This window comes from the organism of the source record quoted next, unplaced genomic scaffold (assembly GCF_019419815.1).
Source record: "Pyrus x bretschneideri cultivar Hongxiangsu unplaced genomic scaffold, Pyrus_bretschneideri_v1 Contig33, whole genome shotgun sequence".
NCBI lineage: Eukaryota > Viridiplantae > Streptophyta > Magnoliopsida > Rosales > Rosaceae > Pyrus > Pyrus x bretschneideri.
The window spans coordinates 768441-791171 of record NW_025999646.1 but is presented as its reverse complement, the minus strand read 5'-3'; the positions used below and the strand labels follow the sequence as shown (position 1 = coordinate 791171).

Genomic DNA, 22731 nt, shown 5'->3' with positions numbered 1-22731 from the left:
GAACGAAATTGCAGAAATCATCTGGTGTGGTGTGGACTTACTCCTGTGGCGAAAAAACTTCTTTATGATGTCTTCGTGATTAAACGAGTTATTAAATCTCAGTCATATGCATGGGCGGAAGGGTCCTTTCAGCTCATGAAACGGGTTTAACCGCGGTGGTCGAAATTGATAGCGGGTTTAACCGCAGGCGATGTTATCGAGAGTTTTTTTCATACAACGTACGTAAATTGACATATGACCTACGCCGCAGGAATCATTGGCGCAGAGCCATTAAATATTCTAGCTCAGGGGAGACTGGAGCAGGCAAAGTCGCTATGCTTGAGATTATATGAGATTATGCAGCCCCACATATGACTTAATCATCCTCACCATCATACGTTAATCAAAGTATTAAGCAGTGTTTAACATCTAACCTTTTATTATAATACAGCGTGAACCATTGAGATATGTTTGTTCCAGTATCTGTCAGCTGTCTGTTTTGACCATTCTCCAATAACAACATGCAAGTCCTGTTTAATGCTAAGCCCCACACTTGTATAGTCTGACAATTTGCACTAATTAAAGGGTTTTCTAATTAGATTTCACTAATCATGTTTACGTGGAAACTATGATGCTCTTGATGTGGATGATTAATTTGCTGCAAGAAAGAGGCAGATAGTAGGGTCCAAAAACAAGGATTCTCCAACAGCAAGTGTCTAGATGCGTTTTGACATGGGTGAAATGCAAGATACTTCTTCCTGTAATGTTTCATTTATGATTTTTTTTCTAGAATTAGAACTGGAACGTACCCCAAATATTTTGGATTGCACTCAATCCCTTGTTGAATACTTTCTCCATATGCGTCTGCTCATTTGTTTTACCTTCCTTTCTTCGTTGACAAGGAAGTACTAACCCGGTAATATTGAAATTTAGGGTATAGTGATTTATACATTCTTATTTTCTTCCTATGCAACTCTTCATATTTTTCTTGTCTTTAAATCGAACAAATTAGAGGAGAGTCTAGAAACCAAAAAGGAATAAAGTGAAAAAGGCGAAAAACGGTGTCTGAAAATCATTGCCATAATTCTTTTTTCCATGACACTACCTATTATTTAAACAATGAAAACTCTGGCACATAAGTTGCTTAGGCTTTTGGAGTGTTGCATTGAGAGATTTTTCAATGTGATCTGCACATGAGGTGGTACACCACATGTTATTATATAAATGATGGAATATGTGAGTTAAAAAATTAATAACTTAAAAAATAAAATTTCCCACCACTTATATAAAAAACATGTGGTGTACCACCCGTATTCCCGTCACAATAAAAAACTTCTTTATTGCATGCCCGTTAGGGCTGTCATGTTTTAATCCAAGCAAAAATTGAAAACTCAATCTTTTATAAATGATAATATTAGGAAGACCAAATTTTGTAAATCAAATGATGTGTCTCCAATAAGAAACGAATATGTTAATCGACATTTAATTAATAATTCAATTATCTACAACCACATGATTTGATTTAAAAACTTTGGTCTCTGTAATATTATCCTTTTATAAAAGAGAACGAGGATTAAATTTTCTTTATTGTGAATAAATACGTCATCATTTGAACTAAAAATTCAATTGTCCACTTCATGATACCAAGAAAAAAGAAAAATTAGCTTATTTTATGCTTTAGCAGTAAATTCGAGCTTATTCATATATGTTTCCTCTTGGACAATCTGGACATGTCTTGGGAATCTTACTCAAGAAGGTCGGCTTATACCAAGGAGGTATTTCTCGATTTTTCTTAAAATTTATAAGGAGTGGTCAAATTTTTTCCTAAATTTTAGTTTTGTCAATTATCCCTTGAACTTTATAATTGACAAATTTCCCCTTGAATTTTATTTTCTAATTACAAAAAGGTAATTTCATACCTAATTTTAAAGGGCATTATGGGCATCACAAATGGTTGTTACACAACTTCCACTAAGTCCCCAGTGGCGAAGCTACATAGGGAGGCGGCCACCTCTCCGCTCACTAGAAAACAAGCTCAGGAACGAGTCTTAAGTCCCTTTGCTTCGGCCGGAAACTGGAAAAGACGATGGCTCTTCTCGTTCTCTATGCCGCTGCGCAGCTCGCCTGCGCGCAGGGTTTGATTTTTTCTGATTATACCCAGGCAAAAAATGACATCAATTTGGGCTTCGGAAAATTAAAATTAAATGAAACGGTGCGTTCTTTTCAAAGGCATACCAAACGATTGAGACAGCGGTGGGTGAAGAGTCCAAACGCAGACAACACACAGAACGCTCCACCATGAAAGTAAACCAAGATGGGGAGCTTCTAGGTTTTTTTTGGATGGATGTATAGGAGGTAAAGGCGAGTCAAGATGTTGGGATTGTCTGAGATCGTGATGTCTTTAGAGGAGACACCAGTTTTGCGGATCTTGATTAGGAGATGGGGGCACGCATGACTCTAATTCCATGGGTCGCCGTTTAATTGTGTCATCATCATGGATTTTGAGGAAAGGTTGGCTTTTAGAGGTGAATTCAAAGAGAAGATGGACAGATTATGAAGATGTGTGAAACAAGAGGGAGTGAATGTACCAATTAATACATTGAGCATTTTGCATTAACTCATTGAAAAACAAGTAAAGAGAGATTGCATGTTTGACACTTGATTACCATGCAGTAACATCAAACCAATTAGCCGCTAGGTGTCTTCATCTAGCACTCACACCCATCACATTTTTTATTTTTTTTTCTTTGGATTTGTATCACAAATAGTGACGTTTGACTAAGTTATTTTTTGTGTTTTTCGTTATGAATTGTCAAACACCATTGCATTATAAAATGAGAGATTAATAATTGAATGATAGTTTGGTTGTTTATATTGAAAAATATGTTTTGTATTTTTTTTGTATATGAGCTTCGTATACGACGTTTTCATGACATAAAAGTGATGAAATATTGACGACAACAATCATAACTTGTTTGTATTAATAACTTATGAACGACATTAATATTGTCTACTATTAAAAGGATTTGGTTGTTTACATTATTTTAAAAAAAAATTACCCTTTTATATTTCACCCCTCCCCTCAATAATTCCTGACTTCGCCACTAGTTACCAAGTCCATCTGTGTCAAGTTCCTATATATACAATCCTCAGTTTCCATTAGGCGCCACTCATCCATTTTCTAAAATTCATATCATCATCTCCTCTCTTTAGTACCAGAGAGAGAGAGAGATCACTGCATCCTCGTAGCTAGCTATGGTAAATTTAACAAATTAATGAGCACATTTGATCTTAATTATATTTCTTTCGAATTCGATCTTGTTATTTATATTCACTTTGATTTATTAACCTGTAGGAAAAACTTGAGCTTGTTGAAGGGAAGGTTGATTGGAAGGGAAGGTCAGCTGTGAAATATAAACATGGAGGAATGAAAACTGCTGTGCTCATACTAGGTACTCTTTAGTACACATATCCTATACATAATAACTTTCTTTTTCTTCTAAGAAAACCATATTCCAAACTGGTCTAATGTACGATAAGAAGAATTCTGGCGTGAGAGGGGGGACACCCTGTCCTAACTAACTAGCATAATCTACATATGCTTACATGATCACCATAAATGCATATCTAATCCTGGACACCATAAATGCATATATCTAATCCGTGACTAATTTACCATTTTGAGTGTTGTTTTTACATGTTGCAGGTACATTGGCTTTTGAGAGCATGGCAAGTCTTGCCCTGGCTGTGAACTTGGTTACCTACTTCAATGAGGTCATGCACTTTGAGCTAGCAGATGCAGCTAACGAACTCACCAACTACATGGGAACTGGCTTTATTCTGTCCATTCTCATGGCCATCCTTGCAGACACCTTCTTTGGCAGATTCAAAATTCTTCTTATTTCCGGGTGCTTCGAGTTTGTGGTATGCACAAAATACTCAAATTACTCACATAAATCGCAGAAAATGCACAAATATAACGAGTTATGAACCTTTAATGAAATAGAACCGGATGGATGCTAAATAGACAATAAAATAGCTCTAAATTGTGTTGGATACAACTTATTGTCTGTTCAATGACCCTCGGTTCTATTTTTCAATTCAAAGTTTGTAAACAGTTCTATTTGTGTATAATTTGCAATTCAATAGTTTTTTTTTTTTTTTATGCATATACGTGTTGTAAATTTTCATTTCAGGGACTAGCACTAATGACTGTGCAAGCTCACTTCCCTAAACTCAGGCCACCAGTCTGCAATGTCTTTGATCCAACTGCTAAATGTGAGAAAGTTGAAGGTGGAAATGCCGCCCTTCTTTTTATTGCTCTCTACACGATGGCTGCCTCCGCTGCTGGGCTGAAGGCCACGTTGCCATCACACGGTGCCGATCAATTTGACGAATCAGACCCGAGAGAGACAGGGCAGATGTCTAGCTTCTTCAACTTTCTGTTGCTATCTGTGTGCTTGGGTGGTGTAGTCAGTGTAACCCTAATTGTGTGGGTTCAAGACAATAAAGGATGGGATTGGGGATTTGGGCTCTGTACCATCGCCATGTTCTTGGGCGTGGTTATCTTTCTTGCAGGATTGCCGGTGTATCGGATACAAGTTATCAGAGGAACTAGTGCCATAGTTGAAATTGTACAGGTTTGTTTCTTTTGTCAACTCTATAAACACTAGTTCCAAGTCTGTCTTTCTTTTCTCCGTTTTTTTTTTTTTTTTTTTTTCTTTTTTGCTTCATACAAGCGAATACTAAGGTGGGGGAAATCAAAAACAAGATTTGGGTGTAAAAACCTTACTAAGTCACTACGTATATATTTCTTTTTCCTATTGGTGTTTATAATTAGTAAGGCCGGTAAAAGGAAGATTCTTAATGATTGCTTCCAAATATACTTGTTAAGATCAAACGTTAATCACAACTAGCTGAGTTGTTGCTCATGTCCGTTTCAGGTGTATGTTGCAGCCATCCGTAACAGAAATCTTAGCCTTCCAGAAGACCCCGCAGAATTGTATGAGATTAGTAAAGACAAGGAAGCTTCTCTTGAACAAGAATTCCTACCTCACAGACCCATTTTCAGGTACCTTTTAAATTTTTACCAAAACATAAGATCTTCACCCTTTAAAGGACACCAATTGTGAAGCTTCAATTTCACTACTAACTTCCAGATATCTGATATGTTATGTTATCGGTTCAACTGGATTAGGACCGAGCATTCAGTCAAATTTAAACCTAATCTTCAATTCTCATTCAGTCTCACAATAAAACATGCCAACTTGTTTGGTAACACATAATTGAATTTCTATTCCCGTCATAAGAAAACTTCTTGTTATTAGTTCCTTGCCTAACACATAATTAAATTTCTATTCAGGTTTTTGGACAAAGCATCCATCCAAAGAGGGGAAGTTGATGAACAACAGCCTCCAAACCCATGGAAACTTTGCAGAGTCACACAAGTGGAAAATGCAAAAATCCTCCTAGGCTTGGTCCCAATATTTTGCTGCACAATTATAATGACTCTATGCCTGGCACAGCTCCAAACCTTCTCAATCCAACAAGCTCTCACCATGGACACGAGCATCACCAAACATTTCAAAATCCCACCAGCCTCACTCCCCATCATCCCCCTGGCCTTCCTCATCATCATAATTCCTGTCTACGACCGTGTCTTCGTCCCCATTGCAAGTAAGTTCACCGGTATACCCTCTGGCATAACGCACTTGCAGCGCATAGGGGTAGGGTTAGTTCTCTCATGTGTTTCCATGGGTGTGGCTGGAATCATGGAAGTTAAAAGAAAAGATGTGGCAAGAGAGCACAACATGCTGTTGGCAAGGCCGGTCCTGCAGCCATTGCCAATCAGCACATTCTGGCTGTCTTTTCAGTACTTCATTTTTGGAATCGCCGACATGTTCACTTACGTGGGGCTTCTTGAGTTTTTCTACTCGGAGGCTCCCAAAGGGTTGAAATCAATTTCAACTTGCTTTTTGTGGAGCTCCATGGCACTAGGGTATTTCTTCAGCACCATTTTGGTTAAGATTGTGAACAATGCAACAAGGGTAACACAAAAAGTGGAGGCTGGTTGGCTGGGAACAACATTAACTTGAATCATTTGAATCTTTTCTATTGGTTGCTTTCATTGATGAGCTTGATCAACTTCTTCATCTATGTGTTTGTTACAAAGAGGTACAAGTATAGGCCCCTGGGAGCCCCATGCTAGTTTCAAAGAAGAACAAGAAGGAAATTGAGGTTAACGAGTTCTGAGAGGATTCGAAAAAAAGGAAAAAAAAAAAAAAAAAAAGAAAAAAAAAGAAACAATAGCAGCTATTATATACATATGGTTTAATGTAACGTGTGAAAATCGGATAATACATCTTCAATCAAAAATGCTAAGGAGACTCTTAAGATTGAAAAAAATTACACAAGGTACATTATGTTGCATCTGATTTGAATGGGAGGGAAATCAGTGGTCATAATTAATCTAAGGTAAAAATTGAAAAAAAAAAAAAAAAAAAAAAAGGGAATTCTTTTATTATTCCATTAATACCCAACCATCTTCTTCATTCCCAACACCACATCATACCACAACTCAAAATCTATTTTTACTACAATCTCCTATTTTTGTTTTTTCACTCTTCATATTTTTTAACAAAAAAAAAAAAAAAAAAGAGTGAAAAGGCAAATTGAGTGTTGGGTGTGTGTTTCTCAAGACCCAGTCATGGGAAATGAGATGACGGAAAAAAAAAATATATGGAAGAATATTCATGCACACTTTGTCGATAGTTCATACATAATTCGACGATGCAAAAGATTAAAAAATTCATGTGCGAATAGTCCCTACCTATCTAGAGTTGCACAAAGACAAATATTATTTCTAGTGAATGATAAAGACGTATTACGTACCCTTACTTGCATCTATCCTCCTCAAACGAATAGAATTGCTCTTGTATTGCAGGCCAGGACGATAGAGGTAACGGACCCATTACATGTACCTGGATCGTAGCCATTTGTACATTCGTGCCCTTTTAGATCAAAGAGCACATATAACGTTTGTGACTTTCCATGGGTATCCTTAAAGCATTTTCACTCCTAACAAATGTGCTAGCTCAAAGTCTATTTTTCAGACCAACACCCCCTCCTAAAAACCCACTTCACCCCACCCAATAGGCTGGCCCAAAGTAGAGGCCAGCTTTGAGTCCAGCACATAATGAACTGAGCAAGAGGCTGGCCTACATGACGTCAGGTTGACGTCAGCCATGTGATTTTTTTTTTTTTTTTTTTTGCCATTGGTGTGTGGGATACACAAGTGTATGAGCGTGCGTTCTAGCATTAAAAAAAATGTTAGAATCTTACCGTAGGCCATCTGTTCACTTTTGAGCTGTTGGATTTAATCATTTTTTAAATCTAATGGTCCAGATTAATTAACTTAATAAAAAATTATAAAAATGTTTAAAAGACAAAAAAAAAATATTAAAAGAATTATATATATATATATATAAATACCTAACCATCTTTCACAAAAATTATACTTTTGAAAAATGACTACATGATGTGAAAATATTGGTTAAAAATTCTATCCGAAATTAAAAATAAAATTATTTTTTATTATTTTATAAAAAAATTTAATAATATTTTAATACGAATTGACTAGACTCTTGCTCAACTTATTTTTTAGAAATATAAATACATTTGATCAATTACTGTTCATTAGAGTTAATTACAATTTATTTGAATGAATTAAACGTACTTTGAGCCAATTCATATTTTAGAGGTAGAATTACTCTTATAGTGCGATTTTTAATACGACCCACGCTTGTTTAAGGTCAGCCTAGCACGACTCAACCCGAAGACAACCTATCCTTTTGGATTGCATCAGACCGGACCGGACCGGACAAACCGAATCAAAGATTCTGACCGAACACAAGTACCAAACGAACTGTACAGATATCAGTGTTGCTCCACTCTTTAAGCTCACCTCAATATATTTAGAAGCCACCAAAGCAACCTAAGTACTTAGAAGCCACTGTGATTTGAAAAAATTGCAAAACTCAAGGAAATGAAAAATAAAGACTTATCGTATACTATAATCATCATTTAATTAATTAATTTTTCTTAATTATTAGTTTATTAAATAATAAACTAAATTTAAAATTTTGATTAATTCAAATAATGTAGCTGTCCATATTAAATTCCACCTAAGATGATATGAAAATGTGGTACAAAAACATGATATGAATATCATTCCTCTAATCTTCCACATTTGGCAGCCTCAACTCACAAGCCTCGGCCACCTCACTCCTCCCCATGCAACATGCAGTTCCACGTGGAAGCCTCCCAAAACACCCACGTACGTTCCCATCCACTTATTTATTCCTCCTCCCTCTGAACTCTGGTTATTTAGCAGTTATAACCAGAGATACACGCAGACTAGACTGTATATTTGAGATCAGAAGCAAGACACAACGTCGTTTTGAGATGGCTTCAAGTGACAAGACACCGACTCCGAACCCCGCCTCCAGGCCGGGAGATCAGCCAACGCCTCCGGGGAAGCCGATGACGATGGAACAGCACAGTCCTGGACAAGGGCGCCGAGATGATGCAGTCCCTCAAGCCGGTGAACCAGATGAGCCAGCACGTGTGCACTTTTGCTCTCTACAGCCACGACATGACTCGTCAGATCGAGACCCACCACTACGTCACTCGCCTCAACCAGGACTTCCTCCAGTGCGCCGTCTACGACTCTGACGACTCCCACGGCCGCCTAATCGGTAAGATTAATTGACAAGTAACAATCCAATTAAAACCAAGCCAATTCGTTTTTGGGCTTCTTCTTTTCTATTTTTGGTCGATTAGGGTTAACTAAGGCTTAATTTGCAATTTGTCATGTTTGTGCAGGTGTAGAATATATTGTGTCTGATAAGATATTTGAGTCGCTGCCTCCGGATGAACAAAAGCTTTGGCATTCACATGCTTACGAGATCAAAGCCGGCCTCTGGGTCAATCCTCGGATCCCTGAGATGATTGGCCAACCTGAGCTCCAGAATTTGGCCAAAACTTACGGCAAATTCTGGTGCACATGGCAAGTTGACCGAGGTAAGTCACAAGATAACGCCGCTTGGCACATGCGCTCAAAACTTAGGGCACTTGTGTTCATAAGAGCTGGAGATAGAATAATTTTTTGTATAGAAAGAATAGTTACTTTGATTAGGTACATGTTTTTTTCTTCTAAAAATTAAATTAGTTACTTTGATTTATTATTGATGAAGTTGTGGGTTGTTACAATTAGGTGATCGACTTCCACTGGGAGCACCGGCCCTTATGATGTCACCTCAACCGGTGAATTTAGGCATGGTGAAGCCGGAGTTGTTGAAACGAGGGATGCCAAATACAACATATCAACGGATGCCTTGAAGACATCGAGGGTGGAGATTGCGGAGCCAGAGTGGATCAATCCGCAGGCGGACTACTGGAAGCTGCATGGCAAGGGTTTTGCGGTGGACGTTAAGCAAACCGAAATGAAGAAAATCACACCCTTTCCATAGACGAGCATGCATGGTTTTAGTATACATAACTAGAAGAGTACCGCCATGAATAAAAGAATAAAATGTGTGAATGCTGCCTGGCTTTTGTATGTACAAACTGTGGATCTGGATCTGTGGTTTGGCTCTTTTGGGTTGTGTGTAGCCTGTACTGTTCTTATCTATACATTGAAGTTCCTGTGCATTAATATTTTCGGCCTCTACGCTCTTCGAGCATGTAGCCTCTAATAATTGTTGTAGGTAAAATAAAAGTAGGGTAAAACTACAGTACGTCTAAGTTTTGACTTTAAAGTGATTTTTCAAATACCATAAGGTTTCATTTTCTCACTTGCATCATAAGGTTTTGTAATTGTATCGGTTTAAATCTTTGTCTATTTGAACATCTAATTTTTCATCAAATTGATGAGGCTTTAGTCAATTTGGTACAAATATAGCTCACATGTCAACATGTCGCCAGTTTAATTAAGATTCAAATATTTTTTTAGACAAAATGCATAAGTTAGTTCAGTTTTTAAAACCGCAAGATGTAATGTGTGAAAAAATTCAAACTTCATGACTCAATTTGAAAGTCACGCCAGACCTAAAATATACAGTATGAACAAACAATGCAACATTTATTACTTCTCTCTTTTATTCCATTGGAAAATTTTTAACCCTAATGGCATATTCCTAGTATCCGCTTTAGATTTTGAGCCCAACAGCACGGACCACCTTACTCATGCCCTTTAGTTTCTGCTTTGGGTGGGGTAGGCTCATGCATCCTCATCGCAACAGCAACTTACTCTCACCGCATAGTGGCTTACTGAGGCCATCTTCAATAGACCCGATCAAAAGGTTATAGGGCTAAAAATAGTTTGAAATGACACGGAAACCGTCTCTAACCGAGGGCTAGGTCAAAAGGCTCGTGGGCCTCACCGGGCCAAAAATTGGAAAACATGCCAATCGGCTGGCCCAAAGGAGCCAGCCAGCCCGAGTCGGTCTAAAATTCAAAAGCAACGGTTAGCTGACGTTATGTTACAGTTGCATTTGAAGAAAAAAAATTCGAACAAATTTAAAAAAAAAAAAAAAAAAAATTTCTAATTTTTTTTTCTTCCTATAAATACCTAAGCCATTCCTACACTATTTCTTACATAATTTTCACCATTCCATACTATCTTCATTTTATTTCAATTCTTCACATTCTATTCTCTTACCTCTTCCAATAATCTTTTTCAATAATTTTCAAATGACCACATCTGTAATTAAAGGAAGGGCTTGGACCTGAAAAGAAGATGAAGCTCTTTGCAGGGCTTATAGATGGATCTCGGAAGATAGTGTGAAAGAGAGTTCTTAAACAAGTGAAGGTGTTTGGACTCGTACGTCCAAAAAGTACTATGAGTTCTAGAAGGCCCCACTCCACCGAATTCCCAAAACCACGAGAGTTGTTCTTCAAGATGTAAAAAACCATCTTCATCCAAGTTTGATAAATGGCATCAAGCAGTGTTAAAGGCCAGAAGCTGACATGAAAGCGGAGCCAATTACTTCGACGAAGTAAGTGTTTTCACAAGTTATTTTAAATATTAATTATATTACGTTTAATTTCATAAATTAATTTCCCTTAATTTTTGTAATTATATCTATAGGTACGCCAAGCGGAGGAATTGTATATGGAGGACAACTCGAAACCCTTTAGTCATCATGGTTGTTGGGAACTTTGTAAAGGGTGGGTGTTATTTGAAGATCCATCTCAAGAAAGATTTGGTCCTACGTCGGTGTTCGGAAATGTTTCCTCAAATGCAGTTGGGGATGAACATGGATCTCCTACCATTCAAGAAATAAGGGTAAAAAATCTGTTTCCAGGTGAAGCTTCCATACCTAGGGCTACAGGACGAAATAAGGCCCGAAAATTGAAGGAAAAGAGCAAGGCAATGGATGATCACGCCTTTCAAAAGGAAATGGCGTCCTCATTGCGATTAATGGTGGAGCAAAATACACTTGCCGCGGAAGAAAGGAACTGTAGGCACGAAGAACGGGCAAAACAAATACAAGAAGAGAGAGATGGATGATAAGAACATGCGAAGGAACACTTCAGATTACACTCCAATGAGTAAGACATACTTTGATAGAAAAAAGAGGGAAATTATGGCTCGACGGAAGTTGTTTAAATCTGACTATACTCTTACAATGGCGAATGAAGATGATGATTATAGTCTTTAAATTGAAGATGTTGTAGTCTTTAATATTTGAGTGGTAGTTTTAAAATTTAAGTTGTGTTTTTAAATTTGAGTTGTTGTAGTCTTTAAATTTAAGTTGTAGTTTTTAAAATAAAGTAGTTGAAGTTGTTGTAGTTTTTAATATGTCCGAAAACCTTATGTAATAAGGTAGTTTAATTTAAGTAATCATATTAATTCAATTAAAATAATAAATTATGTTTGACCTATAATCCTTTGGTCCTCTCGGTTAGAGATGATTTTTTGTTACATGGCTATGTTTGACCTATGACCATTTGGCCCTCTAAGTTAGAGATTGTATGAAATATGACCTAACACTGTTCATTAAAATATAATTTCTTGGATGGCTATAGGGTTAAAGGGAGCCCTCTAACCCTCCTTCGGTTGGAGATGACTTTACCTCCTCTTAAGTTTTTAATACGACTTCGTTATACGATCTGTCACTAATATGTAATGATAGATAAACCAATTGTTTAGACTAAATTTATAAATCATATAATGTTTCGCCAATAGAAAATAAACACGTTAATCAACACTTCTAATAATCTAATCATCAACAATCATATGATTTACAGAATTAATTAAAAGTTGGTCTCCCTAGCATTACCCTTGCACTAAAGGGTAGGGAAAATAAGTTGGCTACGAACTCGCCATTCACGAAATTTAAAATTAAAACTTCTCACTTACAAGTGAAGATAAATACTAGTAGTATTAACAGATACTAAGTGGGGAAAGAGATCCTCTCCTGATCTCTTCTACCAAGGCCACCAGATCAAGTGATTCGGGCCTTTGAAATTTCATCCAACGGCCAAAAATTATTATAGCCTTTAAGAGTTCAAAACAGGTGGGTTGTAGAATGAAATTTCAAAGGTCCAAATCACTTGATCCGATAGCCTTGGTGGAAGAGATCCGGAGATGATCTCTTTCCACTAAGTGGATACCCCTCAAAGTCTCTCTTTATATTTTTTTTTAATCCAATGTTTATCAAAACGCTTTACTCTAAACCATTATTAATCCAAGCAATCAACACCGAAAAAAAATGAAATAAAAAATAAATAAAAATCATAACAAGTGTTTTCTCTCTTCCTCTTCATCCACTTCAGCATTCCTCAGTTTCCATGGCAAACCCACAAACCACATCTACTGCAGCGGAAGTAAAGAACATCTACGCGGTGGTGGCCCTCCCGCCGGATGGCGTGACCCCAAGACTGAAGAAGCTGATGCAGGGCCTCCGTGCCGAGTTCGGTGGTCCTCTGTTCGAGACCCACATCACCGTGGTGAGGCCCATCAGCCTGACCCTGGAAGACGCCCTCACGAAGTTCCGATCGGCTTCTGAGGGTTTCAAGGCCTACGACACCAAAGTTGATCACGTGGCCACAGGCACTTTCTTTTACCAATGTGTTCCCCCTCATAAATCCGACCCCTCGGGTATTTATTTATTTAACTTTTCCAATTTCTTCCCTTTTTCTGGGTTTAATGGAAATTTAATACGAGTTAATAAAATTTGTTTCTGGGATTTTATGTTCTCAGGTGGTGGAAGCTAGTGCTCACTGCTCTGGGCATTTCGGTTTCAGAAGCTCAACTTGTAAGTTCTAATGCACTAATTTATTTTTCTTGTTAAAAAAAAAATACACAGATTTATTTTAATATTTGTTAATTTGGATTGAGATTTGAGAGCAAGTGAGAGAGGAGGAGAAAATAGATGGGGGTTCCTGCCAATTTTTCTTTTTCTGTTAATTAAAGTTGCCAAAGATTAAGTTTGAAATCTTTATGCTTTTGATCAATAGTTGGTGTTCTCTTTCAATTGGCAAGACAACGATTGAAAGCATAAATGTGGCTACTTATTATTAGTATTATCCGTGAAAAGTAAAAACGAAATGGTTATCAAACATTTACGTTGTCAGAAGAAGATAGTTGGCATCTCTCGAAAAGGTTACATTTTTGTAAGTATTAGCCAAAATAGTTGAGTTTGACATAACTATCTTCAGTTTGGTCCCTGATATTTGAAATCAAGATCCTTGAATTCGTCCGAAATCCATCATTTTGGTCTTTTCGTACCAAAATTGAGGATTTTTTTTTTTTTTTTGAAACGCAAATGATTGACGTTGGACAAACTTGAGGATATTTTTGTGATTTTAAAGTTTTTAACATAAGGATCAAAATGATTAATGTTGGACAAACTTAGAAATAGTTCTATCGATTTTAAATCATGCCAATCTCATAGACCATTTGGCTAAAATGCCTTACTTTTATAACCAAAAGTATTATTCTTGGTTTCCTGGATGGTATTCTATTTGGCCTGCAGCTTATATGCCACATTTGAGCATCCCTTATGGTGATCTGACCGACGAAGAGAAGAAGAAGGCGCAAGAAAAAGCTAACACTCTCGATGAGAGCATTGCCAGCCTGAGCTTCCCCGTTACTCGCCTTGCATTACACAAAATCAACGGCGATCACGAAGAGAAGATTGCTGAGTGCACCCTCGAATCGAACTAGTTCTCTTACAGCTGCTTATATATGAATTAACTATATAAGTTAACTTTGCAATCAGATTCTGCTTCAGTGTCCCTGTCATGTCTCGATCTTCTTCTCTTTTTCTTGGGCAAAAATTCTCTTGCGCTGGGGCATTTTTGCCAGCTTGTGTTTGTTCCTTAAGTAAATGCTTAGGGTTGGTGACCATTAATCCACTGTGACTTTAATACGTTCCCTGCTGTTTTTGTGTTTTTATTTTTATTTTTTATGAGGGTGGAGATTGCGAAGCCAGAGTGGTCAATCCGCAGGCGGACTACTGGAACCTGCATGGCAAGGGTTTTGCGGTGGACATATGAAGAAAATCACACCCTTGCCTTAAACGAGCATGCATGGTTCCGTGGACGAGCATGCATGGTTTTACGATAGATAATTAGAAGAGTACGTACATATATATGCACAGTATAATATAATTACTTTTATTTTTAATGACAACTTTCATTGAATTATAAAATGGATAACATCTAAAAAAAATTTGATTGAAATATCGTACTTTTCTTCAACAAAAAAAATTCTCATTAAATTATTGAGTATTTTTAGTTAATTTGGTACAAATATGACTTACATGTCAATCCAAAACGAATTTTATTATACAAATATTCGTAAGACAAAATGCATAAATTGATACAATTTTAAAACCTTAAGTGTAATGTGAAGAGCTAAAATCTCACTCCCCAATTTAAAAATCACTCAGCGTAAAGATACTACAACATTATTCCTGCTAGTATTAACAAACAATGCAACTTTTGTTAGTTTTCTCTTTTATTACGTGAGAAGATTTTGAACGTTGTTAATATATTCTGTCTAGTGGCTTTTCTCCTCTAAGTTTTTGGTTCAACGATATACTATATAGAAAATAAATTGATTGTGAATTCGTCATCTACGAGATTTAAACTTATATTTTTTTATTTACAAATAAAAAAAAAATACCATTCAATCGAATAGTAAGTGACTAACTTCTCAAAGTTTAGATTAACCAAGACCGTTGATCTAAAGAGTCTTAAGTCTTTTTTTATATTTTTGGACAGAATCCAAAGTCTATCATAAAAACTTTATTCTAAACCATTATTTATGCCTCGAATATGTGACCACAATATTGTATTTATTTTGCTAGAATGAGCAAATCAATACCCAAAAAAACAAAAAAAAAATCATCCCCAAAATCCTAGCAAGTGTTAGACCCTTGGGCTTCTCTCCTCCTCTTCATCCACTCCTCAGTTTCCATGGCAGACCCACTAACCGCATCTACTGCAGCGGAAGTAAAGAACGTCTACTCGGTGTGGGCCCTCCCGCCGGATAACGTGGCCGCCAGGCTGAAGAAGGTGATGCAGGGCCTCCGTGCCGAGTTCGGTGGTCCACAGTTCGAGCCCCACATCACCGTGGTGGGGGCCATCAGCCTGACTCTGGACGACGCCCTCGCGAAGTTCCGATCGGCTTCTGAGGGCCTCAAGGCCTACGACGCCAAGGTTGATCGCGTGGCCACCGGCACCTTCTTTTACCAGTGTGTTTTCCTCCTCATAAATCCGACCCCTCAGGTATTTAACTTTTCCAATTTCTTCCCTTTTTCTGGGATTAATGGAAATTTAATACGAGGTATTAATAAAATTAGTTTCTGGGGTTTGATTTTCTCAGGTGGTGGAAGCTAGTGCTCACTGCTCTGGCCGTTTCGGTTTCAAAACCTCAACCCGTAAGTTCTAATGCACTAATTTATTTTTATATTTGTTCATTTGGATTGGGAGCAAGTGAGAGAGGAGGAGAAAATAGATGTAGGTTCCTGCTGATTTTTCTTTTTCTGTTAATTAAACTTGCTAAAGATTAAGTTTGATATCTTTATGCTTTTAGTCAATAGTTCGTGTTCTCTTTCAATTGGCGAGACAACGATTGATGCATAAATGTGGCTTTGTGAAAACTAAAAACGAAATAGTTATCAAATTTTCACGTTGTTAGAAGAGGATAGTTTGCATCTTTCGCAAGCTACATTTTTGTAAGTATTAGCCCAAAATGGTCTCTGATATTGTATTAGTCCAAAATGGTCTCTAATATTGGTATAACTCTTCACTTTGGTCGTTGAAGTTGTCATAACTCCTTATTTAACGGAGATTTTTCACAGAATGATCAAAATGATTGACGATGGACAAACTCAAAAGCTAGTTCTATCGATTTTAAATCTCAGGACCAAAGTGATGAGTCAATCTTGGGAACCAGGCTAAAAAGCCTTATTTTTATCAAACCAGAAGTATTGTTCTTGGTTTAGGATTGATGATTCCTGGATGGTATTCTATTTGGCCTGCAGCGTATATGCCACATTTGAGCATCCTTTACGGAGATCTGACCGACGAAGAGAAGAAGAAGGCGCAAGAAAAAGCTAACACTCTTGACGAGAGCATTGCCGGCCTGAGCTTCCCCGTTACTCGCCTTGCATTGTACAAAACCGACACCGAAGATATAACTCTCAAATCCTGGGAGAAGATTGCTGAGTGCACCCTCGAATCGAATTAGTTCTCTTACTGCGTGTTTATGATTAAGCTTGTAATCAGGTTCTGTTTCTGTGTCCCTGTCATCTCTTGATCAAGAACATTAACAAGTTGGAGGTTTTGTTGTAATGTCAATTGTCAAGGGCTCAAAGCTGTCACAGAGGATGGGGCTTTTTAAGTAAACGCTTGGTTTGGTGATCACTAATCCACTATGGTTTTAATATGTTCCAGTTTTATGTGTTTGTTTTATGAGACTTTCAACTTAGATGTGGGTTCCTGCTAATTTTTCTTTTTCTGTTAATTGAAGTTGCTAAAGATTAAGTTTGATATCTTTATGCTTTTGATCAATAGTGGGTGTTCTCCTTCAATTGGCTGAGACAACGATTGATGCATAAATGTGGCTACTCAATATTATTTGTGAAAACTAAAAACAAAATAGTTATCAAACTTTCACATTGTTAAAAGAAGATAGTTTGCATCTTTCAAAAGATATATTTTTGTAGGTATTAGCCCAAAATGGTCTCTGATATTGTATTAGTCCAAAATGGTCGCTGTTATTAACATAACTCTTCACTTTGGTCGCTGAAGTTGTCATAACTCTTTATTTAACGGAGATTTTTCACAGAATGACCAAAATGATTGACGATGGACAAACTTAGAGGCTAATTCTATCGATTTTAAATCTTAGGACCAAAGCGACGAGTCAATCTGGAGGACCAGGCTAAAAAGCCTTATTTTTTATCAACTAAAAGTATTGTTCTTGGTTTAGGATTGATGATTCCTGGATGGTATTATGTTTGGCCTGCAGCTTATATGCCGCATTTGAGCATCCTTTACGGTGATCTGACCGACGAAGAGAAGAAGAAGGTGCAAGAAAAAGCTAACACTCTCGACGAGAGCATTGCCGGCCTGAGCTTCCCCGTTACTCGCCTTGCGTTGTACAAAACCGACACCGAAGATATAACTCTCAAGTCCTGGGAGAAGATTGCAGAGTGCACCCTCGAATCGAATTAGTTCTCTTACTGCGTGCTTATGATTAAGCTTGTAATCAGGTTCTGTTTCAGTGTCCCTGTCATCTCTTGATCAAGAACATTAACAAGTTGGAGGTTTTGTTGTAATGTCAATTGTCAAAGGCTCAAAGCTGTCACAGAGGATGGGGCTTTTTAAGTAAACGCTTGGTTTGGTGATCACTAATCCACTATGGTTTTAATATGTTCCATTTTCATGTGTTTTTTTTATGAGACTTTCAACTTAGATCCCTCTCAAATTGAATGGTTGCGTTATACAACAGGTCATAAGACAAATTTATACTAGTCGGGGTCACAAGACGGGCTTGGGTGGTTGGGGTGGGGGGAGGGGGGTTAGTGTTTTATTTTTATTTTACATATATGAAGGGAGAAGGAAAAAGGGTAAAACTTTCAATATTTTTACAACGATCATGTTTTAAAATGAACTCCCAAAAAAATAAGGGTAAAATAGTAATTTTGCATTTATTAAACGAATCTTCAAACTCGTGTTACTGCTGGATAAGTAATAACGAAATTTTTTTCAATATGCTAGGAAAACGATTTGGTACATTAAATATAATAATAAAATATGTTAATAACCTAATATTCCCTCACGATCTCCCCCGGAAAAAGGGAAAAAACCCTGGTATTCCCTTGCGGCACACTCGACAGTTCACACTGCACCCCCAACCCCAACCCTAATGGTCCCGTGGACAAGTTCGTTGGTGAGGCGCACCTAACACCCCAGCTCACTTTAAATAACCCTTCTTAACATGCACCGTCTTCGCCGTAACGTCGAAGTTTCCCTCCACGCGCTCGCCCCACGTGAAACCCACCACCAGAAAATATAAAGATGAAAGAAAAGCGTTAGAACTAAAAGCACTTTTCCTACAAATCCGTCGCGTGTATAGCAAATTGCTGTACAGAAAGCACTTCTGCTGCTACCACAGAAAAGCACTTCTGCTGCTACTACAGCAAAGCAAAATTCCAGCTTGTCTGAGAAGCTGGCAATGGACTTGAAGGCGACGCCGTTGAGATTCCCACTGGGGAGGCAGTCGTCGCTGGCGCCGGAGCGTGAGCTGGAGGAGCGCGTGGGGGAGGGGCTGGAGGATGATCCGGAGGGGATCGATCCCGGAGTGAAGCTCATGTATTTGGCCAATGAAGCTGACTTGGATGGGATTAAGGAGCTTCTGGATTCGGGAGTGGATGTGAATTTCAGGGACATCGACGATCGGACGGCTCTCCATGTCGCCGCGTGTCAGGGGCTCACCGACGTCGTTTCGCTGCTGCTTGACCGCGGAGCTGACGTTAACCCCAAAGACCGATGGGGGAGCACCGTAAGTGAAAATTTTATATAACTAAAATAAATAAATAAAAACCCCGATTACCAATGTGAAATTGAAAATTGGAGAATTAGTGTGTGTTAATTAGTGATTTGTAATAATCTAACGTTGATTAAACAGCCTCTTGCAGATGCTATTTACTATAAGAACCACGATGTGATCAAGCTTCTGGATAAGCGTGGGGCAAAGTCTCTGGTACCATTTTGATTAATTTAGCTGATTTGAACTTTTAATATTGGAAAATTAAACAAACCCAATTCATCTCAATGTGTTTTATGATTTGGGTTTTGTTTTAATTTTGTATATTATGCTTGTTTTATATTCTAATTTGTATGAATGTAACATTCAGATGGCTCCCATGCACGTTAACCATGCCAGGGAAGTCCCAGAGTACGAAATTGATCCCAAAGAACTGGACTTTACCAACAGTGTTGACATTACTAAGGTAAAATTTTTGTTTTTCGATAACTTGGGTATACGGATTTGCCATTTCTTGTTTCCCCTGTTATCAATTACCCATCTTGGAGTTGGAACCATCTTATCTTTGTATGAATTTGGGTGTTTCATAAGCATTTTTCGATTAGTTGTTTAATTGGATGTTGTGCCTTTTTTAGTATTGTTACTCGCCTTATTTGGTTCTGTTCAACCGTACGTTGCTTCACAGGGAACGTACTGTATCGCATCCTGGCGGGGAATACAGGTTGCTGTGAAAATGCTTGCGGAGGAAGTGCTTGTTGACGAGGATAAAGTGTGGGTTGACTGTAAACTATTCATGGTTTTTCCACTTCATTATTTGTAGCATTATGGTCTTTTGAATTATAAATCAATTTGGTCTTTCTTCAGGAAGGCATTCAGTGACGAGCTTGCGTTGCTTCAAAGGATACGACATCCAAATGTAGTCCAATTTCTGGGTGCAGTGACACAAAGCAGTCCAATGATGATTGTAATAGAATATTTGCCTAAGGTATTTTCCATTCCATTGGTCTTCTTAACATGGAATATTAATGCCATGGTTTATATAAGTTTCGGTTATTTCCTGAGTTCTTATTGTTCTGTATTTCAAAATAGTACCAAGAGTATATTTCATAATCTTTACTAGTAAAAGTTAAGGTTCCAATCTTATAGTGTGAAGTTGAATTTGTTACTGTTAGAACACCATCCTCTTTTGCATATGTTAGTCCTCAAATTTGGTTTTAGGCTTCCATTGAAAATTGCAGAATCAATTAGGCATGACAGTGTTAGTGGCATAGTTGTGTGAATAATAGTACTCATAGAACTTTTTACTCTGTTCAGTTCGCATTCCTCCTCCGAGGTGTGCGGAGAGAAAAATTGGAGAGGAGAACAGTCAAATTAGAGATTAAAACAAATGCAAATTTAGAGTTTTCTTTAGATCTTTATTTCTGTCTTTTTATTGCAGGGAGACCTTCGTGCATTTTTGAAAAGAAGAGGAGCGCTAAAACCAACCATAGCTGTAAAATTTGCACTTGATATTGCAAGGTGTGGTACTAGTTTGAATTGGCTTTGATTATCTTGTTCTGTATTTCCTTCACTAACAAATGAAGAGAGACTATGTACTAAATGAATGCTCGATTATTAGAAGCTACAATGTTGAAAAGTTGGTTGCTTGATTTGTGTTGTGAAAGCAAAATCATGTATTGTACTTCGATATTTCCTCACTACTTATCTTTTGATATCTTGCAGAGGAATGAGTTATTTGCATGAGAATAAGCCAGAACCAATAATTCATCGCGATCTTGAGCCTTCGTAAGTTTCTTGTTCTTCTTCAGTGGCCTTCTCTTTTACTTGGCAAGAATTAAACCCATGACAATCTAATCCCATTCCACTGAGCACTTAAGTGATTTAAATGCCAAGTGCTCTCCCTCTCCCCCATGTCCTCATTTTGCTTGAAGCATATGCTCATATTATCATTGAAATTCCAAAGAGATGAATCATTGTTACCCATAATAGCATGGAAAATTCGGCGTTTTAACTTTAGGTTGCTTACGAGTAAGATTACAGGAATATATTGCGGGATGATTCCGGGCACCTGAAAGTTGCGGATTTTGGAGTTAGCAAGTTGCTGACGACAGTTAAAGAGGATAGGCCTTTGATTTGTCAAGATACTTCATGTGAGTATTGTTTTTCTGGGAATACACCATTGTGGTTAATATGTTGCATAGATCCTAGCCAAAAAATGTTCATAGTTCATGTAGTTTCCTTGAAAAAAGATTTTATATTTTTGAGTTCGTACATAGTTTTCCTTTGCTTATATAGTTTTTGAGTGGAACGTGTTAATTGTCATTGACAGGTCGATACATAGCTCCTGAGGTTTTCAAGAATGAAGAATATGATACCAAAGTGGATGTTTTCTCTTTTGCGCTAATTCTACAAGAGGTAAATATGATTCATTTTTAAATCTGGACCAACAGTGTTTATAAAGTTGTTTGTATGCCATCATAGTGCATACACCCTCGTCTAAGTAAACGTTTGTCTTTAGTAGTAAGTTATTGTGGAAGAGCATAATATCAAATGCATCATGGATATACTAAGTTATTACTACCTGATTTGGTTTATTAGTGACTTTGTAAGAGCTGTATTGTAGATGATAGAAGGCTGCCCACCATTTGCTGCCAAGCAAGATAATGAAGTTCCGAAAGCATATGTTGTAAAAGAGCGCCCACCTTTTAGAGCTCCAGAAAAGCTTTATAGACATGGTCTGAGAGAGTAAGTGCTATATGGTTCTAAGAACAACCTTGTTCAACTTATCCTATAGTAATTTCAATTTCTGAGTTTCTTTCCTGGGAATCCTTGAATGCTTGTGGGATTTTGTCACGACTTTTGGTGTTTTCTCTTGGGAGTGCAACCAACTGCCGTTTATTTGTCAAATTCTTAGCCAGTGATTTTGGGATGCAAATCAGAATTCACTTTTTTTCAGAAGAACTTATATTTTAACCTGTGTGTATTGGGGTCATAAAACCTTAGCTAATTTTGTTAATGTGATGCCTGCTCACAGGTTGATTGAGGAGTGCTGGAACGAGAATCCAGCTAGAAGACCAGCATTTAGGCAAATAATATTGAGGCTGGAATCTATGTATAACGCTCTTGGTCATAAAAGGCGTTGGAAGGTGACCTCTTTGCTATTGCTTTGTTAACTTACACATCCCTGCATGACTAGTTACTTGCATAGCTGAATATTTCCTTCTCTCTTCGTCTCCCTCACCCCCCTCCATATAACATGTACAGGTTAGACCGTTGAAATGCTTTCAAAACCTTGAAGCCATGATAAGGAAGGATAATTCTGGTCGAAGCGGCAGAAGTCGTTCATCACGTTCTACCAGCAGCATATAAATGGGAATTGTTTCTTCATTGTCTTGACAGCCAACCAACCGAAGTTACTCATTCCCTGCTTGGTGACAAAATTTATTTTTTTGTAACATTGCTTCCTAATTTTTTTCACTCTCCCCTTGATATCCTGATATATATTCTGGGCTGAGACTGAAACATGTTTCGCATGAAACTACAGTTTGTTCGTGAGTCTTGACACCGGTAATACGGTCAACTTTGTGCTCATGCCGAGCTTTTGAATTTGTAAGATAGATAAAGGTTGCTTGTAACTTTGTATAACCTTTGGATGGTGAATGATATTGTTTTGAATTTGATTT

At 37.6% G+C, this 22731-nt stretch overlaps 4 protein-coding genes and 1 pseudogene across 4 annotated transcripts; all 5 read left to right on the top strand.

Moving 5' to 3' along the window:
- Window positions 1-3882: 3882 nt before the first annotated feature.
- Window positions 3883-6231, top strand: LOC125480499 (annotated as a pseudogene).
- Window positions 6232-8384: 2153 nt separating this feature from the next.
- On the top strand, window positions 8385-9767 carry LOC103951208 (oil body-associated protein 2A-like). The gene is given in 5 exon segments (XM_018648414.2): window positions 8385-8532; window positions 8534-8735; window positions 8863-9060; window positions 9254-9337; window positions 9340-9767. Coding segments are annotated over 5 exon segments (744 nt in total). The 5' UTR covers window positions 8385-8442; the 3' UTR covers window positions 9510-9767.
- Window positions 9768-12564: 2797 nt separating this feature from the next.
- Window positions 12565-14770, top strand: LOC103951326 (cyclic phosphodiesterase-like). Its single transcript, XM_048591443.1, has 2 exons — window positions 12565-13144; window positions 13247-14770. The coding sequence occupies exons 1-2, from the start codon at window positions 12835-12837 to the stop codon at window positions 13258-13260; spliced, it is 324 nt and encodes a 107-aa protein (XP_048447400.1). The 5' UTR covers window positions 12565-12834; the 3' UTR covers window positions 13261-14770.
- Window positions 14771-15356: 586 nt separating this feature from the next.
- LOC103951210 (cyclic phosphodiesterase) lies at window positions 15357-16949 on the top strand. Its single transcript, XM_009362517.3, has 3 exons — window positions 15357-15780; window positions 15878-15932; window positions 16539-16949. The coding sequence occupies exons 1-3, from the start codon at window positions 15469-15471 to the stop codon at window positions 16742-16744; spliced, it is 573 nt and encodes a 190-aa protein (XP_009360792.2). The 5' UTR covers window positions 15357-15468; the 3' UTR covers window positions 16745-16949.
- Window positions 16950-18595: 1646 nt separating this feature from the next.
- On the top strand, window positions 18596-22731 carry LOC103951209 (integrin-linked protein kinase 1). Its single transcript, XM_009362516.3, has 12 exons — window positions 18596-19063; window positions 19190-19264; window positions 19419-19514; window positions 19734-19819; window positions 19913-20033; window positions 20487-20566; window positions 20771-20833; window positions 21089-21198; window positions 21378-21463; window positions 21672-21793; window positions 22083-22194; window positions 22313-22731. Exons 1-12 carry the CDS (start codon window positions 18737-18739, stop codon window positions 22415-22417), a joined length of 1383 nt encoding a protein of 460 aa, XP_009360791.2. The 5' UTR covers window positions 18596-18736; the 3' UTR covers window positions 22418-22731.

Coding starts and splice junctions, on each gene's coding strand:
- LOC103951326 (XM_048591443.1), top strand. CDS start 12,835: ATGGCAAACCCACAAACCACATCTACTGCAGCGGAAGTAAAGAACATC.
- LOC103951210 (XM_009362517.3), top strand. CDS start 15,469: ATGGCAGACCCACTAACCGCATCTACTGCAGCGGAAGTAAAGAACGTC. Junction 15,781..15,877: donor TCATAAATCCGACCCCTCAG/GTATTTAACTTT, acceptor TGATTTTCTCAG/GTGGTGGAAGCTAGTGCTCA. Junction 15,933..16,538: donor CGGTTTCAAAACCTCAACCC/GTAAGTTCTAAT, acceptor TTTGGCCTGCAG/CGTATATGCCACATTTGAGC.
- LOC103951209 (XM_009362516.3), top strand. CDS start 18,737: ATGGACTTGAAGGCGACGCCGTTGAGATTCCCACTGGGGAGGCAGTCG. Junction 19,064..19,189: donor AAGACCGATGGGGGAGCACC/GTAAGTGAAAAT, acceptor TTGATTAAACAG/CCTCTTGCAGATGCTATTTA. Junction 21,794..22,082: donor TATAGACATGGTCTGAGAGA/GTAAGTGCTATA, acceptor GCCTGCTCACAG/GTTGATTGAGGAGTGCTGGA.